This window comes from Camelus bactrianus, chromosome 9 (genome assembly GCF_048773025.1).
Source record: "Camelus bactrianus isolate YW-2024 breed Bactrian camel chromosome 9, ASM4877302v1, whole genome shotgun sequence".
Lineage (NCBI taxonomy): Eukaryota > Metazoa > Chordata > Mammalia > Artiodactyla > Camelidae > Camelus > Camelus bactrianus.
The window spans coordinates 27,058,117-27,071,934 of record NC_133547.1 but is presented as its reverse complement, the minus strand read 5'-3'; the positions used below and the strand labels follow the sequence as shown (position 1 = coordinate 27,071,934).

At 49.2% G+C, this 13,818-nt stretch overlaps 1 protein-coding gene across 3 annotated transcripts in view; it reads left to right on the top strand.

The window, feature by feature from the left end:
- TGFBR3 (transforming growth factor beta receptor 3) overlaps nt 1-13,818 on the top strand; it is a 183,037-nt gene that overhangs the window by 136,265 nt on the left and 32,954 nt on the right. For all 3 annotated transcript variants that reach the window (XM_074369938.1, XM_074369937.1, XM_074369939.1), the window contains exons 6-10: nt 2,619-2,787; nt 4,783-4,930; nt 9,822-10,011; nt 11,810-12,144; nt 12,544-12,696. In XM_074369938.1, the coding sequence (XP_074226039.1) occupies nt 2,619-2,787; nt 4,783-4,930; nt 9,822-10,011; nt 11,810-12,144; nt 12,544-12,696 (995 nt within the window). The remainder of the gene's footprint in view (nt 1-2,618; nt 2,788-4,782; nt 4,931-9,821; nt 10,012-11,809; nt 12,145-12,543; nt 12,697-13,818) is intronic.

Here is a 13,818-nt window from a genome sequence, read left to right as displayed (position 1 = left end):
TGGACTCTGCTGAGCCTGCCTCGTCCACTGCTTTCCCACAACCTGACCTGTCTCCACCCAGCCGAGCCGGGGATCCTAGGCCATGAGCCTCCCCCTGGTCTATCCCCAATGGTTCTCAGAGTGTGGTCCCTGCCCAGCAGCATCCTCATCCCTGGGGAACGGTTTATAAATGCTGGTTCTCAGGCCCACCCCAGACCAACTGAACTGAAAACTCTGGGGGCGGGGGTCCAGCCATCTGTGTGCTAGCAAGCACTCCACGTGATTCTAACGCTCGCTAACATCCAAGAACCACTACTCCAACCGGCGTGGAAGGACTGAGGGCTTTCAGTGCTCACCCCAGCTGGTCTCATTCACTGTGAGGCTTCAGGCAACGCTCTGATTTACCTGGAAACTGGAGCCTCAGTTTCCACGGCTGGAAAAGGAGGTGTTTGTGTTGCCTCCCAGGTTCCTAGAGTATTATTCTAGTTCTCAAAGTCATTTGTCAATCTTTTCCTAAAATACAGATAAGCATGTGACTCCCCTCCTCCCCCACACTTGCCAGGCTTCTGCCCGGGGATTCCCCTTCGTGGTTTCCTTTCTGCTTGGCAGTTGGTGTAAGTTTTGATGCCAGACGTGGGGAAGGCCGCTTCAGGGGGAAGAAAACCACACACATGCACACACAGCAAAAAGTGATCGGCTTACTCAAGTTAGTGACAGTGGCATCTGGGAATTAAGCCCTTAATAACAGCACCTTTTAAACAATTAAACCTTTCCTAGTGCCTTCAGAGGGTCACAGTGTGGGTGAGTTTTTTGTCTGAAATCTCACACCGCTGTTGTTTAATTCAGGAAACCTTCGCCACGTGCCCACTATATAGATGCCAGCTGCAAACCCAGCACACCTGTGGACTGGATGTCCAGGCCAGAGCCCAGGAGGGCCCTAGTCTCCTGAATTCCAGGCCCGCCTGTCCCTGGCCTATATCTGCACCCTCTGATTCTTGATTTTCAGCCTTGCCACCCCAGTATCATTTTCCGTCCTGTGACCTGGGGGAGGCACCCGCAGGCCGCAGCTGCAGGGTGTGTGTTTCTCATCTGCCCAACTGGCCAAACCCTCAGCAGATGTGGAGGGGAGGCTGCTCGGCAGCTGGGTCAGCGGGGCGCTGGCCTCTTGTCTCTGAAGGGGTCTTTCGGGAGGAATCCAGAGTGCAGAGCCAGCACTTTCTTGAAGTGAGCCTCCAAGCAGGGGCCTCATGACCTCCTCTGGTCCCCTGTGTTCGAGGGGCAGCACTGGGGGGGCACGTGCATGGGGCCATGTCGCCGCAGTGTGTGTGGTGGACGTCAGTGCAGGGCAGGGAGGGCAGCGCCAGCCCGGTCTCAGTCTCGGAACTCCTGCATGAGTCTTCGCTCCTCGGTGAGACTTGCATATGAATTTGAACCCTGGCATCCTGTCCATTAAATGCAAAAGGCAGAAGTCCACTCCATTAAAGTGCCAGGGCTCTGATGAATTACCCCTCCTGAAGAAAGTCTGCTACACCTAGAACTTCCTTGACACTGGTCCCGGCTGTCACACTGCCAGCAGTTTCAAGTTCTGTTTAAACATTTAAACCGCTGGATGGAAACCCCATTAGCCACGGGGCTGTGTCAGTGGCCTGGGCCGTCGGGGGAGTATCTTCAGACCCTCGGCGCTTGCGTCGCTTTCCCTGGCGGGGGTGGTGAGCAGCCCTCAGCCCGCGAGATAACGTTTGTGGAAGCACCTTGTAAACTGTAAAGTGCCATGTGAACATTCGTGTCTATGTCAAGACTGTGAGAAAGAGCGGAAGTCTGTCTGAATGTTTCTCCCGAACTGCTGCATTCAGTCTTTAGAGTATGAGCTGCTGTGAGGAGTAAACATGAAGGGATGATTAATTCTGCACGGTGAGCCAGAGGACCAGTTAGGCTGCTGGTTCTTCTTTTAATTGAAATAGCAAATATCCAAAGAGGAGTGTACTGGGGGATAGAACGGGTCACTGGATTCGGCGTTGAGTGTGCTGACCGAAGTATCTATTGGCTTTCAGGTGAAGTGCTTGGTAGACAGATGGCGGTGCACGTTTGCAGCTCAGAAAAGGAGTTATGATCTGGGTATAAGTTGAAGCCATGGGGGTGATTGAGATCATCCGGGAAGAAGACAGAATATAAAGAGGGTTGATGAAGGAACCGAGGTCCTTAGCTTTGGTTTATATCAAGATTAACTGTGGAGCTTTTCAAAAAGAAAGCTCCCTAGGCCCCATCTAGATCTTCTGAATCTGACTCTGGGGTCCAAGCAGGTGGATTCTGGTATGCACCAAAGACTGAGGACCGCGGGTACTTGAGGGTGAGCAGAGGAGGAACCAGTGAGAGATGGAAAGACAGGTGAGGACGAGGGCAAAGCAGAAGCACACAGAACAGGAAAGGAGAGGATTTAGACGAAAAGAGGCCACTGGGGTTCGTCAGTAGGAGGCCGCTGGCAGCCAGCAGGGAGGCACTTCAGGACGGAGGCTGAGGGGTTCGGAGGCCCTGACTGTGGGCTTGTGGTTCCCTGTGTGCTGCACTTGCCCTGTGTCACTGTCACCTTCTCTCCTTTGAGTCTGGTTACCACGTAGTTCAATGTGTTTCTTTACTTTCAGATCAAGTGTTCCCTCCCACGTGCAACATAGGGAAGAATTTTCTCTCCCTCAATTACCTTGCCGAGTACCTTCAGCCCAAAGCTGCAGAAGGCTGTGTGATATCCAGCCAGCCCCAGGATAAAGAGGTGCACATCATTGAGTTAATCACCCCCAACTCTAACCCCTACAGGTGAGTGTGTGTGTGTGTTTTCCTCACTGAGAAGCGAGGAAAACAAAGACCTGGTGTGACTTGATACGATTCTCACGAGGTGGGAAGGGGTGCCGCCCTCCCCGTGTGAGGGGGAGGGCGCCGGCGCTTTGGGTGAGAAACTGCGAAGAAGAGCGTACAGGCACCAGGGGTGTATTTTATCTCCTGCGTCTGCCTCTAGACCCCACGTACTGCAGGTGAGTTCCTGACGCCTCATCTGAACCACCTGGTAGTTGTCCATCGGTGTCTGCGGGAGGTTGGTTCCAGATCCCCCTCCGTTACCAAAATCCAGAGAGGCTCAAGTCCCTTGTGTGAAATGGCATGGTGTTTGCATATAACCTGCACACATCCTGCCGTACACTTTAAATCACCTCTGGATCACTTACAATACCGAATACAGTGTGGATGCTCTGTAAACGGTTGCCTGCAAGTGGCAAATTCAATTTGGGACTTCCTGGAACCTTTCTGGCCCAGTATTTTCCACTCGTGGTTGAATCTGCAGATGTGGGACCTGCAGGGACGGAGGGCGGACCGCGCCCGTCACAGGACAAGCAGTCTTACTCTCTTGTCCAGCCCTGCTAAGGAAATTACAAAATGTGCCTTATTGACATGAGCATCATTTAAACAACATTATGTTTTTTAACAAAATCCTGTGTATAATGTCCTCAGAACATTTTTGCACTCATAACTGTTTACTTTAAACTTATATGTGAGTGTGTGTGTGAGAGAGAGTGCACGTGAGTGTGAGTGTGTGTGTCAGAGGACGGGCCCTTCGCGGTGACACACCAGAGAGCCATTAGACACCACCTGCCTGTGCCTGTCCCGCCCTCAGCGTCCTTCCCCAGGACTGGAGATTTAACCCTCTCCATCAGGAATGATTGGGGAATTTAAAACAGAGAGAAAGGGGGGAGAGGAGGCCCTTCTACTCTGACCTGCATTTCATGTGCACTAGTGAGTTAAATTGTAAATTTGCATCGTAGAGAGACTTCCCAGTTAAAATTCTAATCAAACTTTGATTTCAAAAGTGAATAAACTACAGATCAGTTTTTACCAAATTACCAGATTCCGTTCTGTCCCATGTGAAGAATTTTGTGGAAAATTAAAATGCAGTGGGAATTGAAACAATCTGGCAAATGTGCTTAGATGTTCAGCCTGAGGCTTCATTTGAGCATATCATTCATTCTATGCTTTACAAGTGTGTCAAACCAAGATGGAAGTGAAGACTTTGCCCTAAATCCAGAATGACAGAGATGTTGTTGTTAGTGAAATTTTCTCTTTTGTACTGAATTCTTAGAAGTTTGGTTTGTGTTTATTAATTTTCCGGTAATCAGTTGGTTGACCATCTGTTTTTTTGTTTTAATAACTGTATATCCAGAAGTTTGGGAAAGTAAATGCAGATACGAGTTTGTAGCAAATGTTAATGGCTTAAGCAAATCTTTTATAAGTCAGGAAATTCTCTAGCCTTTGGCCTCTTATTTTATTCTGAAGTTTACTAATTTTTTTCTGCCTTGCCTCCCTCTTACGTCCACCCTGCCACCCTGCCACCCTCCACTCACCAAACTGCCACCCACTTCTGGTTTTGAAGGATTTTGAGCACATAGTAAACTAGAATGTTACACATTGAAGGTGTCAGAGGTTGAAAAAGCAACAATTCTGCTTCAAAAGTAAACTCTTCTGGTTTATTCAAGTCCATTTCAAACAGTGGCTATACTGAGAAGCCACCTTTTTTTTTTTTTTCCAAGGAAGAGAAAAATGTTGGTGGCTAATTATCAGCAGGCGCGTTTTTGTATTGTTATGTAAAACCATTTTGTTATGTGTGCACTAACAATCTGTTTTGCACATGTCATTTGCCTGGGATTCAGGCCAGCTTTTTAATCAACTGGCCAGACATTGGAAACATGAAGACTTGGAAGAGGGGACATAGTTGCAACTTTCTGGCATTTGGGTGCTCACTCTGCCTTTGTTTTCCATCCACAGTGCTTTCCAGGTGGATATAATAATTGACATAAGACCTTCCCGAAAGGAACCTGAGGTGGTCAAAAATCTCATCCTGATCTTGAAGTGCAAAAAGTCTGTCAACTGGGTGATCAAATCTTTCGACATTAAGGGAACCCTGAAAGCTGTCGTAAGTTGGTCGAGCATTTCCTTGTTTGATGAAGGGCAGTAATTTAACCTGAGTGTGAGTGTGTTATTTTTGTAAAGTTTCTGCCTCTCTGGCATCTCTCTTAACGCTCTCCGTTATTTTTCAGTTTGTAAAACGAGCTCCTCCTTGGCTTCTCCCTATAAGAGCGGTCAGGGTGGTGGTTAAAAACATGGCCTGAGGTCAGTCAGACCCAGATTTAAGCTTAGACTCTGCCATTTACAAACTGAGACCTTGGGCAAGTCCCTTCGCCTGTCTAGACCCCACTTGCCTCATCTGTGAAATTCCTGAAATGTACTGGCGTGCCTTCCCATCTCAGTAAGTGGAAGACCGCGAGCCCGATGAAGCCCTTCCCGGCCGGGAGCCCTGTGCAGGGGCCTGGGTGACGCGGTCCTGCGCGTCAGCTCTCCCCCGGGGCTTAGGTGTTTAGCGGGGGCCTGGGAACTCCGCTGGCTCCAGCTCATTTTTCTTTTTTGAGATAAATACTTGGTATTGCCTTGCCTTTTTGCTTGCTTCTAACTTCTAGGGGTTGTGAGGTGATGCTGGCAAAGTACCCCCCGCCTGTGCCCGAAGCATTGTATTTCATGAAGGAAATACACTTAAGAGGCTTCTCCGGGTGGCGTGAGAGGCAAACAGCAGCTGCTTTCCTGAAAAGTTGAATGTTGAAATTTGGTAAAATAAATCATTTTCAGACACGTTTAGGGAGATAACTGTTTGACAGAGTATTGGAAGTAAAGGAAGAAATCCCCCCCCCCATTTTTAAGAAGATAATTATCTCTTTAGCATCTCTTTGGTGGGCTCAAATGTTTTTGTTTACTTCAAACTTTCTGTATTTTTACATTTAAAACATGTTTCTTATAAGCAACATATACTTAGGTTTTATTTTTATTTTATTTTATTTTTAAACTTTTTTATTGATTTATAGTCATTTTACAATGTATCATTTTCCAGTGTAGAGCACAATTTTTCAGTTATGCATGAACATTCGTATATTCATTGTCACTTTTTTTTCTCAGTGCATCTCTTTGGTGGGCTCAAATTTTTGTGCATTGTCTTTTTAAAAACTTGTGGCCAGCTCCTCTGTCAGGACCTGCATCGAGTCAGCGGGAGTGGGTTTTATGTTTCCAGTATGTGGGGAGAGGGACGCCTTCGGCCTGGGTGTTACTCATTCACGGCACCTTCGCGTGATGAAGCAGTAAAAGAGCCTAGGCAGCGTCGGGAGCGAGCACTTGCCAGAGGCAGCAAAGCCGCGAGCTCACACTCCTTAATCTTGAAGGAATTGTTTCTGGCTCCTGTGGGTCTCTTTCTTTTTTTCCCTAACTTTGCGAGGATCCCAGCAAGCCGCCGTGTGTGACGGCGGCCCGTCACTTTGGTGTCGAGCACAAGGCCCAGCAGTGACTCGCCGAAGCCGGAGCTGTGCTGACTGCCTTGCCTGGCGTGGCCTGAGGGGCGTTGGTGACCTGGGGTGTCTGCAACCTTGGCCGCCTGGCACACTAACCAAATGTTTTTAATTTCAGAATAACAAAAACAGGAAAGGGAATCATGCTTTGAAAGGCAAAAACATACGGTACCTTTTAATTCCCTGCTGGAGTTCTTGTGTAAATGTTCTTCTGGCCCTGACCCTCAGTGGTTCTTCCTCCCCCCGAGTGTGTGCGCCCGGCCCCTGGCAGCCCTGGAGTGCACTCTGAACGTCCCCACTTCTCATAGGAATCAGAAAGGCTCGAAATGAGATCGCTCGTCCCTGTGCAAGGTCTGTTTATGTTACTCTTCTTGGCTGCACTCCTGCTCCAGGCCGGTTTTGGACAATGCACGACAACATTACTAAACAATTGGGTAATGTTTCATGGTGTTCTTTTTTACTCTCCCAGTCAGTTTCATGCTTGGTGAGTCCTTAACTCCCGCCTCAGATGTGAATTCTGACTGTGCTGGGAGGGAAGGTTACCTGCTAATGAAAAGGTAGAGTGGAAAGAGTCCTGGCTGTGGGGCCGGACAAAGTGGGTTCAGATCCTGTTTCCAATTGCCATTACTCCCAGTAAATACTGAACTCTGAGTGCGTGCCCTTGATGGCGCTCACCTGAGAGTTCTCGTGAGGGTTAGCAGAGGGCATTTATTCGTTCAGCATTTGTTAAGTGCGTCCTGAGTATTTTATCTCAAGCAAGCGGCCGGCACACGGTGAGCTCACGTGAGCCTCGGGCTCCCCTCCTCCGAAAAGGGCTGGCAGTGCCTACCTCCTTATATTCTGGAGGAGAACTACACAAGGGAACACGTGGAAAGCTCTTAGCGCGGCACCGTAAAAGGGGGGTTCATTTTCCTTCTGCAAGCAATTCTGTACATGTTTGTCTGTAGGCACAACTAGCTTCTCTAAACAAAGTGAAAACAGAGACAAACGTCCACTAAAGGGACCGGAAGGGACTTGCTGGGTGAGGTAAAGAGGAGACCCACTGAGCGTGGGTGCGCGTGCGTGTGTTGGGGGTGCGACGTGGGCAGAATGCACCCTCCCAGTGGCAGAATGATCCAGAGGGACACAGAGGGCTGCGCTGTGGCAGGAATGGGACAGCCAGAAGTGTGCACGTCGCCACGCCCAGGTCCAGCTTTGCCTTCAGGGCCCTGTGGACCGTGCATAAGTGCATTTTGGAGGAACCTCCAAATCATGAAAGACTAGATGGAGGAAACTTGTTGGAAATGTCCCACTGGACTGTTTCATACGGCTTCAGGGCTTCAAGTTTGGAAAAAACAGCTTATTCTTAGAAGAGACATTTTTTAATCCCAGTGGGACTCTGCACTGCACTGTCTGCCCAACTCCTCCCCCAGCCCCCGGCCCAGACGCCAGCTCTGACGCAGGTGTGTTTGGTGGAGGGGGGGCGGCGGGGAGGGCACCCAGACTCTACTTAGCTGGGAAAGATGGGTGGTATTTGAGACCCTCTTGAACACAACCACGTGGAGTAGCTGTACCGAGGCCTTGGAAAAGCCTCGGGACTCCCAGAAATACAGGATGAGGATTGCTGGAAACCAGCTTGCCTGCCGCTGTCCCAAACCTTACAGCTTTACAAATGTATTGATGGATTTTTAGCCTTGTAGGTCCCAAAGTATAATCAGTGAGGGCTGTACCGACAGCTCCTAGAGTTACTGTGAGAAGGTGTAACCAAGGCCTTGCATTTTGGCACAGGAAGGACAGGTGGCAGTCACGATGATAGTGTCCTGGAAATGCAGTGTTTTCTCAGCTGTCCAACGACACGAGAGGCTGGGGCAGACGAGGCCAAGCAGTGTTGTTTAGGCCAGGGTTGCCTCTCCAGCCAATCGAAATGACATGCTGCCCCGAAAAGCTGGAGGAGCTGTGCCGGAGAAACTGCTGTGGGCTCAGTGAATACAGAGTTCTAAGAACAAACCGGGTCCTTCTTTCCTTCATTCTAGCTTCCTTCCTTCCTTCCTCCCACCCTCCCCCCCTTCTCCCTTCCTTATCTTCCTGTCCCTAAGGAGTTTTCTCTGAACCCGAGGAAGAAGAGCAGAACCCAAACTTGTGAAACTGAGTTTTTGCAAATGGCTACAGAATTCGGTTAAAGCTCTCAATGGTCCCTTTGTGTGCATTTTTATGACTGGCCAGTCTGGCAGTTTTATCTCAGACATGCACTTTGGGCAGTAGAAGAATATACTGGGTGAGACCCTTTAAGCTTTGAATTGGAAAATGTGTGTCCTCAGCCAATATCCCACAACCAAAGAGGCCAGGAGGACTTCGAGGCTGTGAATCTTCTGTGGCTCTACAGTGGGAAAGGATTAATATTTAGTCATGTTACGAGCAAACAGAATGGGAAACAAATGGGGAATTTAGGGAAAATGCTGCGTGTATGCAGAAGAAAATAATTGGGCATGGAAATTAAAGTGATTTTTATACGGCATGAAATGGCATAATCTGCTTGCTGGAAGGGGCTTCCAGCCTTGTTGGAGCAGTTGTTGAAAACGTGGTGACCTCCCTTTGGGGTCCTCTGCAGCACTCCGCTCCCTCGCATCTGGGAAGATCACTGCCGTAGGAGTCAGAAGGTGACACGGAAATTTACATTCCATGTCCTTGTTACTCAGAGTCCTTTTATGTCCTTTTCTGGAAAGATTTCTGTCATTCAGTTTCAATTTTGTAACTGATTGCCAAGTGAAAGTTAACTTTAAGACTTACTTGTATTGCTGGATAGAGATATTGGTACTTAGAGGGACAGTAACTTAATTAATATTTTAGAACATAAAATCAGCATATTCTATTAATAGAATTGGCAAAGTGTCTACAATGACACTTTGATCACAGTGATTGCTAAATTGATCATAAATTATAAATGAAGTGTAGACTTCTGTTGTTTCACCACATGGAATTCAACAGTTTACAAAGATGGGATGTCTACACAGTGGAGTAACGAGGTGGTGCCTTTTTTCATTTAATTCTCAGGGACGGGAAGTGAAGCATAGGCGTTTGGGGACAATGTAATATGCACGTCTTCATGCTTTATATGTAATTTTAAATAAAATAAGGGAGGGTTTGGTACACATATTTGGTATGTGTGTGTTAATAATTTAAACATTAACTCTGCAGTGACATGCTGGCATGCTTATGATAATTAGATTATCAACCAGGACAAAGACCGATTATGTCATTTGTAACAACACCAGCGACCCAAATGGTGTGATCAAACGGCGTGAACAGATGGTTCTCAGTCTGCTGTTAAAGATTTTCACGTCAGTGTTCGTAGCCCAAGGAAAGTAGGGGTCAGAAGGACGAACGGTTCTCTCACACCCAGGATAGAACTCACCAGTTTCAGACACTTAGTTGCTCTTACTTAAGGCACTGTTTAATTTTGTAAACTCATGGGTGAAATTTTACTATTACTGTCTTCAGGCTCCTAACAGTATTGGCTTTGGGAAAGAAAGCGAAAGATCCATGATAATGACCAAGTCGGTGAGAGACGACATCCCTTCAACCCAGCAGAGTCTGGTCAAGTGGGCTTCGGACAACGGCTACAGCCCCGTGACGTCATACACAGTGGCTCCTGTGGCTAACAGGTTTCATCTGCGTCTGGAAAACAACGGTAAGTAGGTTTTTTTTTTTTAATGAAAATATCCTCCAAATGAAGCTTTCCAACGAGGAGCTCTCATTTCAGCTTAAGTGGTGCCGCTTGTCTGTTGCAAACTTTAACGATTCATTTGACTGCTTTTTACTATGAAGCTTAAAGTTGCCTAGAACTACACTAGATGATTTTGGAGAAACCATCCAGACAGGCTTTTTCAGTAACGTGGAGTTGATCGCGTGCTGGAGAGCTTTGTGGCGGATCGCTTTCACTGTGACTAGCTTAAGGGCGGGCTAGCCTGGGCTCTGCTCTCAGGGGCCCTGGAGCCCACTTGTGGCTGAGATACAGAGGGGCCGGGTCTGCGGGGGAGAAGTCAGTCCTACAAGAAGAACAGTCACGAGGACTCATTCTTGCCCAGAAGGAATGTGGGAGCTATTACCCCACCACGATGGAGGAGAAAGCAGACACTTAACACGTTCCTGAGGCTTTCCAGAGTCTGACAGATGTGGGAGTTAAACCCCAGGTTTTCTGATCCCCAGACCTCTTCCTCACCGTGTGGTACTGCCACTGAGTGCGGTGCCCGCAGAGCGAAGGTTAGGAGTGCCCGCTCAAGCCCCAGCCCTGCCGCTTGTCTGCTGTTGGGAAGTTCCTTAACCTCTGAGCCTCAGGTTTCTCCTCAGTAACATGGGGGCAACGATAGGACCCACTTTGCAGGATTGTTTTGAAGGTTTCTATCAAAGTACAAATTAAAAACCTCCAGGGGGAAGGGTGTAGCTCAGTGGTAGAGTGCGTGCTTAGCGTGCATGAAGTCCTGGGTTCAATCTTCGCACCTCTGTTGAAAAAAGCAAGCCTCCAAAGCTCTGACTTCTTTTGGACCCATACAACCGTGCCATCCTTTTCACAAAGATAGTATTCAGTGCTGTGTCTACCGGTCATCTCCACCCCCAGCTCCCACCGAGTTGGACTGGCCACAGGCATACATCACTTGGCTTTAGATAGTGGGTGTAGAGGATACTGGGAAAAGTTATTTTTTTTTTCCTTTAAATTGTTATACTGAGTATGGATTGTATGGAAATGTGTCTCTCCCGTTGAAGGAATGACGGTGCCTACGCGGCTCTTCCCTTCCTCCTTGGGGTCTAGGATCTGAAAGACCAGGGTGCCGAGATACCTGTTAGAATTTAGCGTTCAAAAAGGAGGTCGCAGAATAATTTTAAAACACATGTTGTTTCAAAAATCTTTAGAGAAACTATTCTAAAGAATCTCTAGATTCAAGGTAAGTATTTCAGTGGCATTTGAATGGAATGATATCGTCCATGTAACTTGTTCAAATCAGATTTTTATAGCTTGAAGTGCCTTAGAAATCAACTAACCCAATGGTTCTTAGTCTTGGCTGCACATTGGGATCACATGGGGAGCTTTAAAACATAACGATTTGTTTGGTACCACCCCAGAGAGTCCAATTTTTCATTGGCCTGGGTGTAGCCTGAGCAGAAGGACTTTTTTTTAAACTCCCAAAGTGATTTGAATGTGCAGCCAAAGCTGAGAGCCTCTGATCTGATCCAACCTCTTAATTTTTAAAATTGGGAGCCTTTAGCACAGAGGAGTAAGCCACCTGCCCAGAGCCGCACAGCCAGTTAGAAAGAACGTGAGGTCTCAAAGGCCAGCTTCCAGACCCCTCGTCTCCCTTACGCACTGTTTGTCAGGAGTGGCTTTGCACGTGACGTTCTGTGCTGGTCCCTCCTGCTCCTGCCTCTGACGCTGATGGCTGTGGCCTGGCAGCAAACGCTGATGGTGCTCTGCCTTCTTCTGTTACCGCCAGAGGAGATGAGCGATGAGGAAGTCCACACCATCCCTCCTGAGCTACGGATCCTGCTGGACCCTGGCGCCCTGCCGGCCCCGGACAGCCCGCCCCTCCGGGGAGGGGGAGGCCGGAACGGAGGCTTCCCCTTTCCTTTCCCCGATATCGCCAGGAGAGGCCGGCAGGACGGGGGAGAGGACGGGGTCCCTCGGCCAAAGGACCCTGTCATGCCCAGCTTACAGCTGTTTCCTGGTCCCAGAGAGCCCGAGGAAGTGCAGGGGAGCATGGATGTTGCCCTGTCTGTCCAATGTGACAATGAAAAGATGACTGTGGCTGTAGAAAAAGACTCTTTTCAGGTCAGTGACGTTTCTTAAAGGAGAGAAGCCCCCCCCCCCCCGCCCCCAGCTTGCGCTTGTCCGCGTGTGCTGGTTCCCTCTAGCTCTCCCACTTTCGAGCTCCTGAGCCTCGACGCTGTTTTCTCGGTTGGATGGGCTCACTTCCCCTTGGCTGGAATTCTCAGCCGGTTCCTGTTGTTCTCAGGGAGGGGGGTTCCAGATCCTTGTGTGTCAATATTTTGCTATTGAATTTCTAAGGCCAACAAGCACAATTCTCGGGCTGTTGAGAGGTGGTAGGCTGGAAGGGGGGGGGGGACCCAGCCTCCAGCAGCCTTTGCTCGGAAGAGCAGGCGAAGCGTGTCAGCTGTGTGCCATAGAGCTGCCCGGGCCCCTGCATATCTTTTGGTGGTGTTGTTTCAGGCCAGCGGCCACTCTGGGATGGAGCTCACCTTGTTGGATCCTACCTGCAAGGCCAAGGTGAATGGCACCCACTTCATTTTGGAGTCTCCCCTGAACGGCTGCGGGACGTGGCACCGGCGGTCAGCCCCTGACGGCGTGGTTTACTCTAACTCTGTGAGTGTCCTCCGGGGCAGCGCTTTGCCCTTTTCCAGAGCCGTGCCGGGTGTTCCCTTAAAATTAGTCTTCAAATTTCTATGAAAGTGAGGAGGGGCGTGTACCCCAGGCCCGGACAAAGCCAAGTGTGAGTTCTCAACTAAATGGGATGCACTTTGACCCTGAGTTCTCTTGTTTTACTGGGGAGTCTGTGGAAGGAGGGAGGCCCTGTTTTCTTGGCTGGAGCATTTGTGCAGATCCCTCCCGCCATCCTTCCGTCTCCGCGTGACCAAGGGCTCACTGGGGGGTGATGATGACCGTCTCTGGCTGAGCTGCGGTATCCCGCAGCCTGGTCCGCGTGAGGATACAATCCGAGCCTGTGGGCTGTGGGGAGCACCTCTGTACGCCGAGCTAATCTGGCCTCACATGGGTCTTGGCTAGAAGTGGGAAGACTTCTCCCTCATGAACAAAAGAGCCAGAGGAGAGAAATCTGAAAAGGGCCTTTAGGGAGTTGTTCGATCTCCCTCCATCTCCAAGGAGGACCCTAAATTGAAGAAAACTTCTACTTTGAAGTTACCCAGCAGGGGAGCCCACAGACGCCCCGCATGGTGAGCCATTGCGAGAGCTACCCTTCACTTTGCAGGCATCAGTCTTGGCAGCTCGTCTAAATCTTTCCTCTAAAGATTAACCCTGTTCTTGTGGAGATGGACACTAAGCAGGGGGTGTTAAAGGGATCTGAACATGGAATCTCAAAAGGACTTTAAAGTGCTAATTTTGCAATTTAAGTGGTACTTTTGACGGTAGCAAGAGGGCTCAAAATCCCTGTGACCAGCTTTGACATGCCGTGTTGTCTGCGCCCGGCGCCTGCCCCAGCTTTGGCGTGGGGTGGGGGGGCTGCGACAGCGCGTTCATTCCACCACCAGTCAACTGATACACTCGCCCCATCCAGAGACGAGCCTGGCACTCTGGTCAGGGTGGCTTGTGTGGGGGCTGACTCCTGTGAGCCAAGTTTGCTGTTCCTCAGATGATCTTAGAATGTTTGAGCTGGAAAGAACCCTAAGATGACCTCACTCAACTTCCTCATTTCACAGGTGAGGAGACTGAACTCCAGGGAGCTGAGAGGCTTGCTTGGATCTAAGGGGC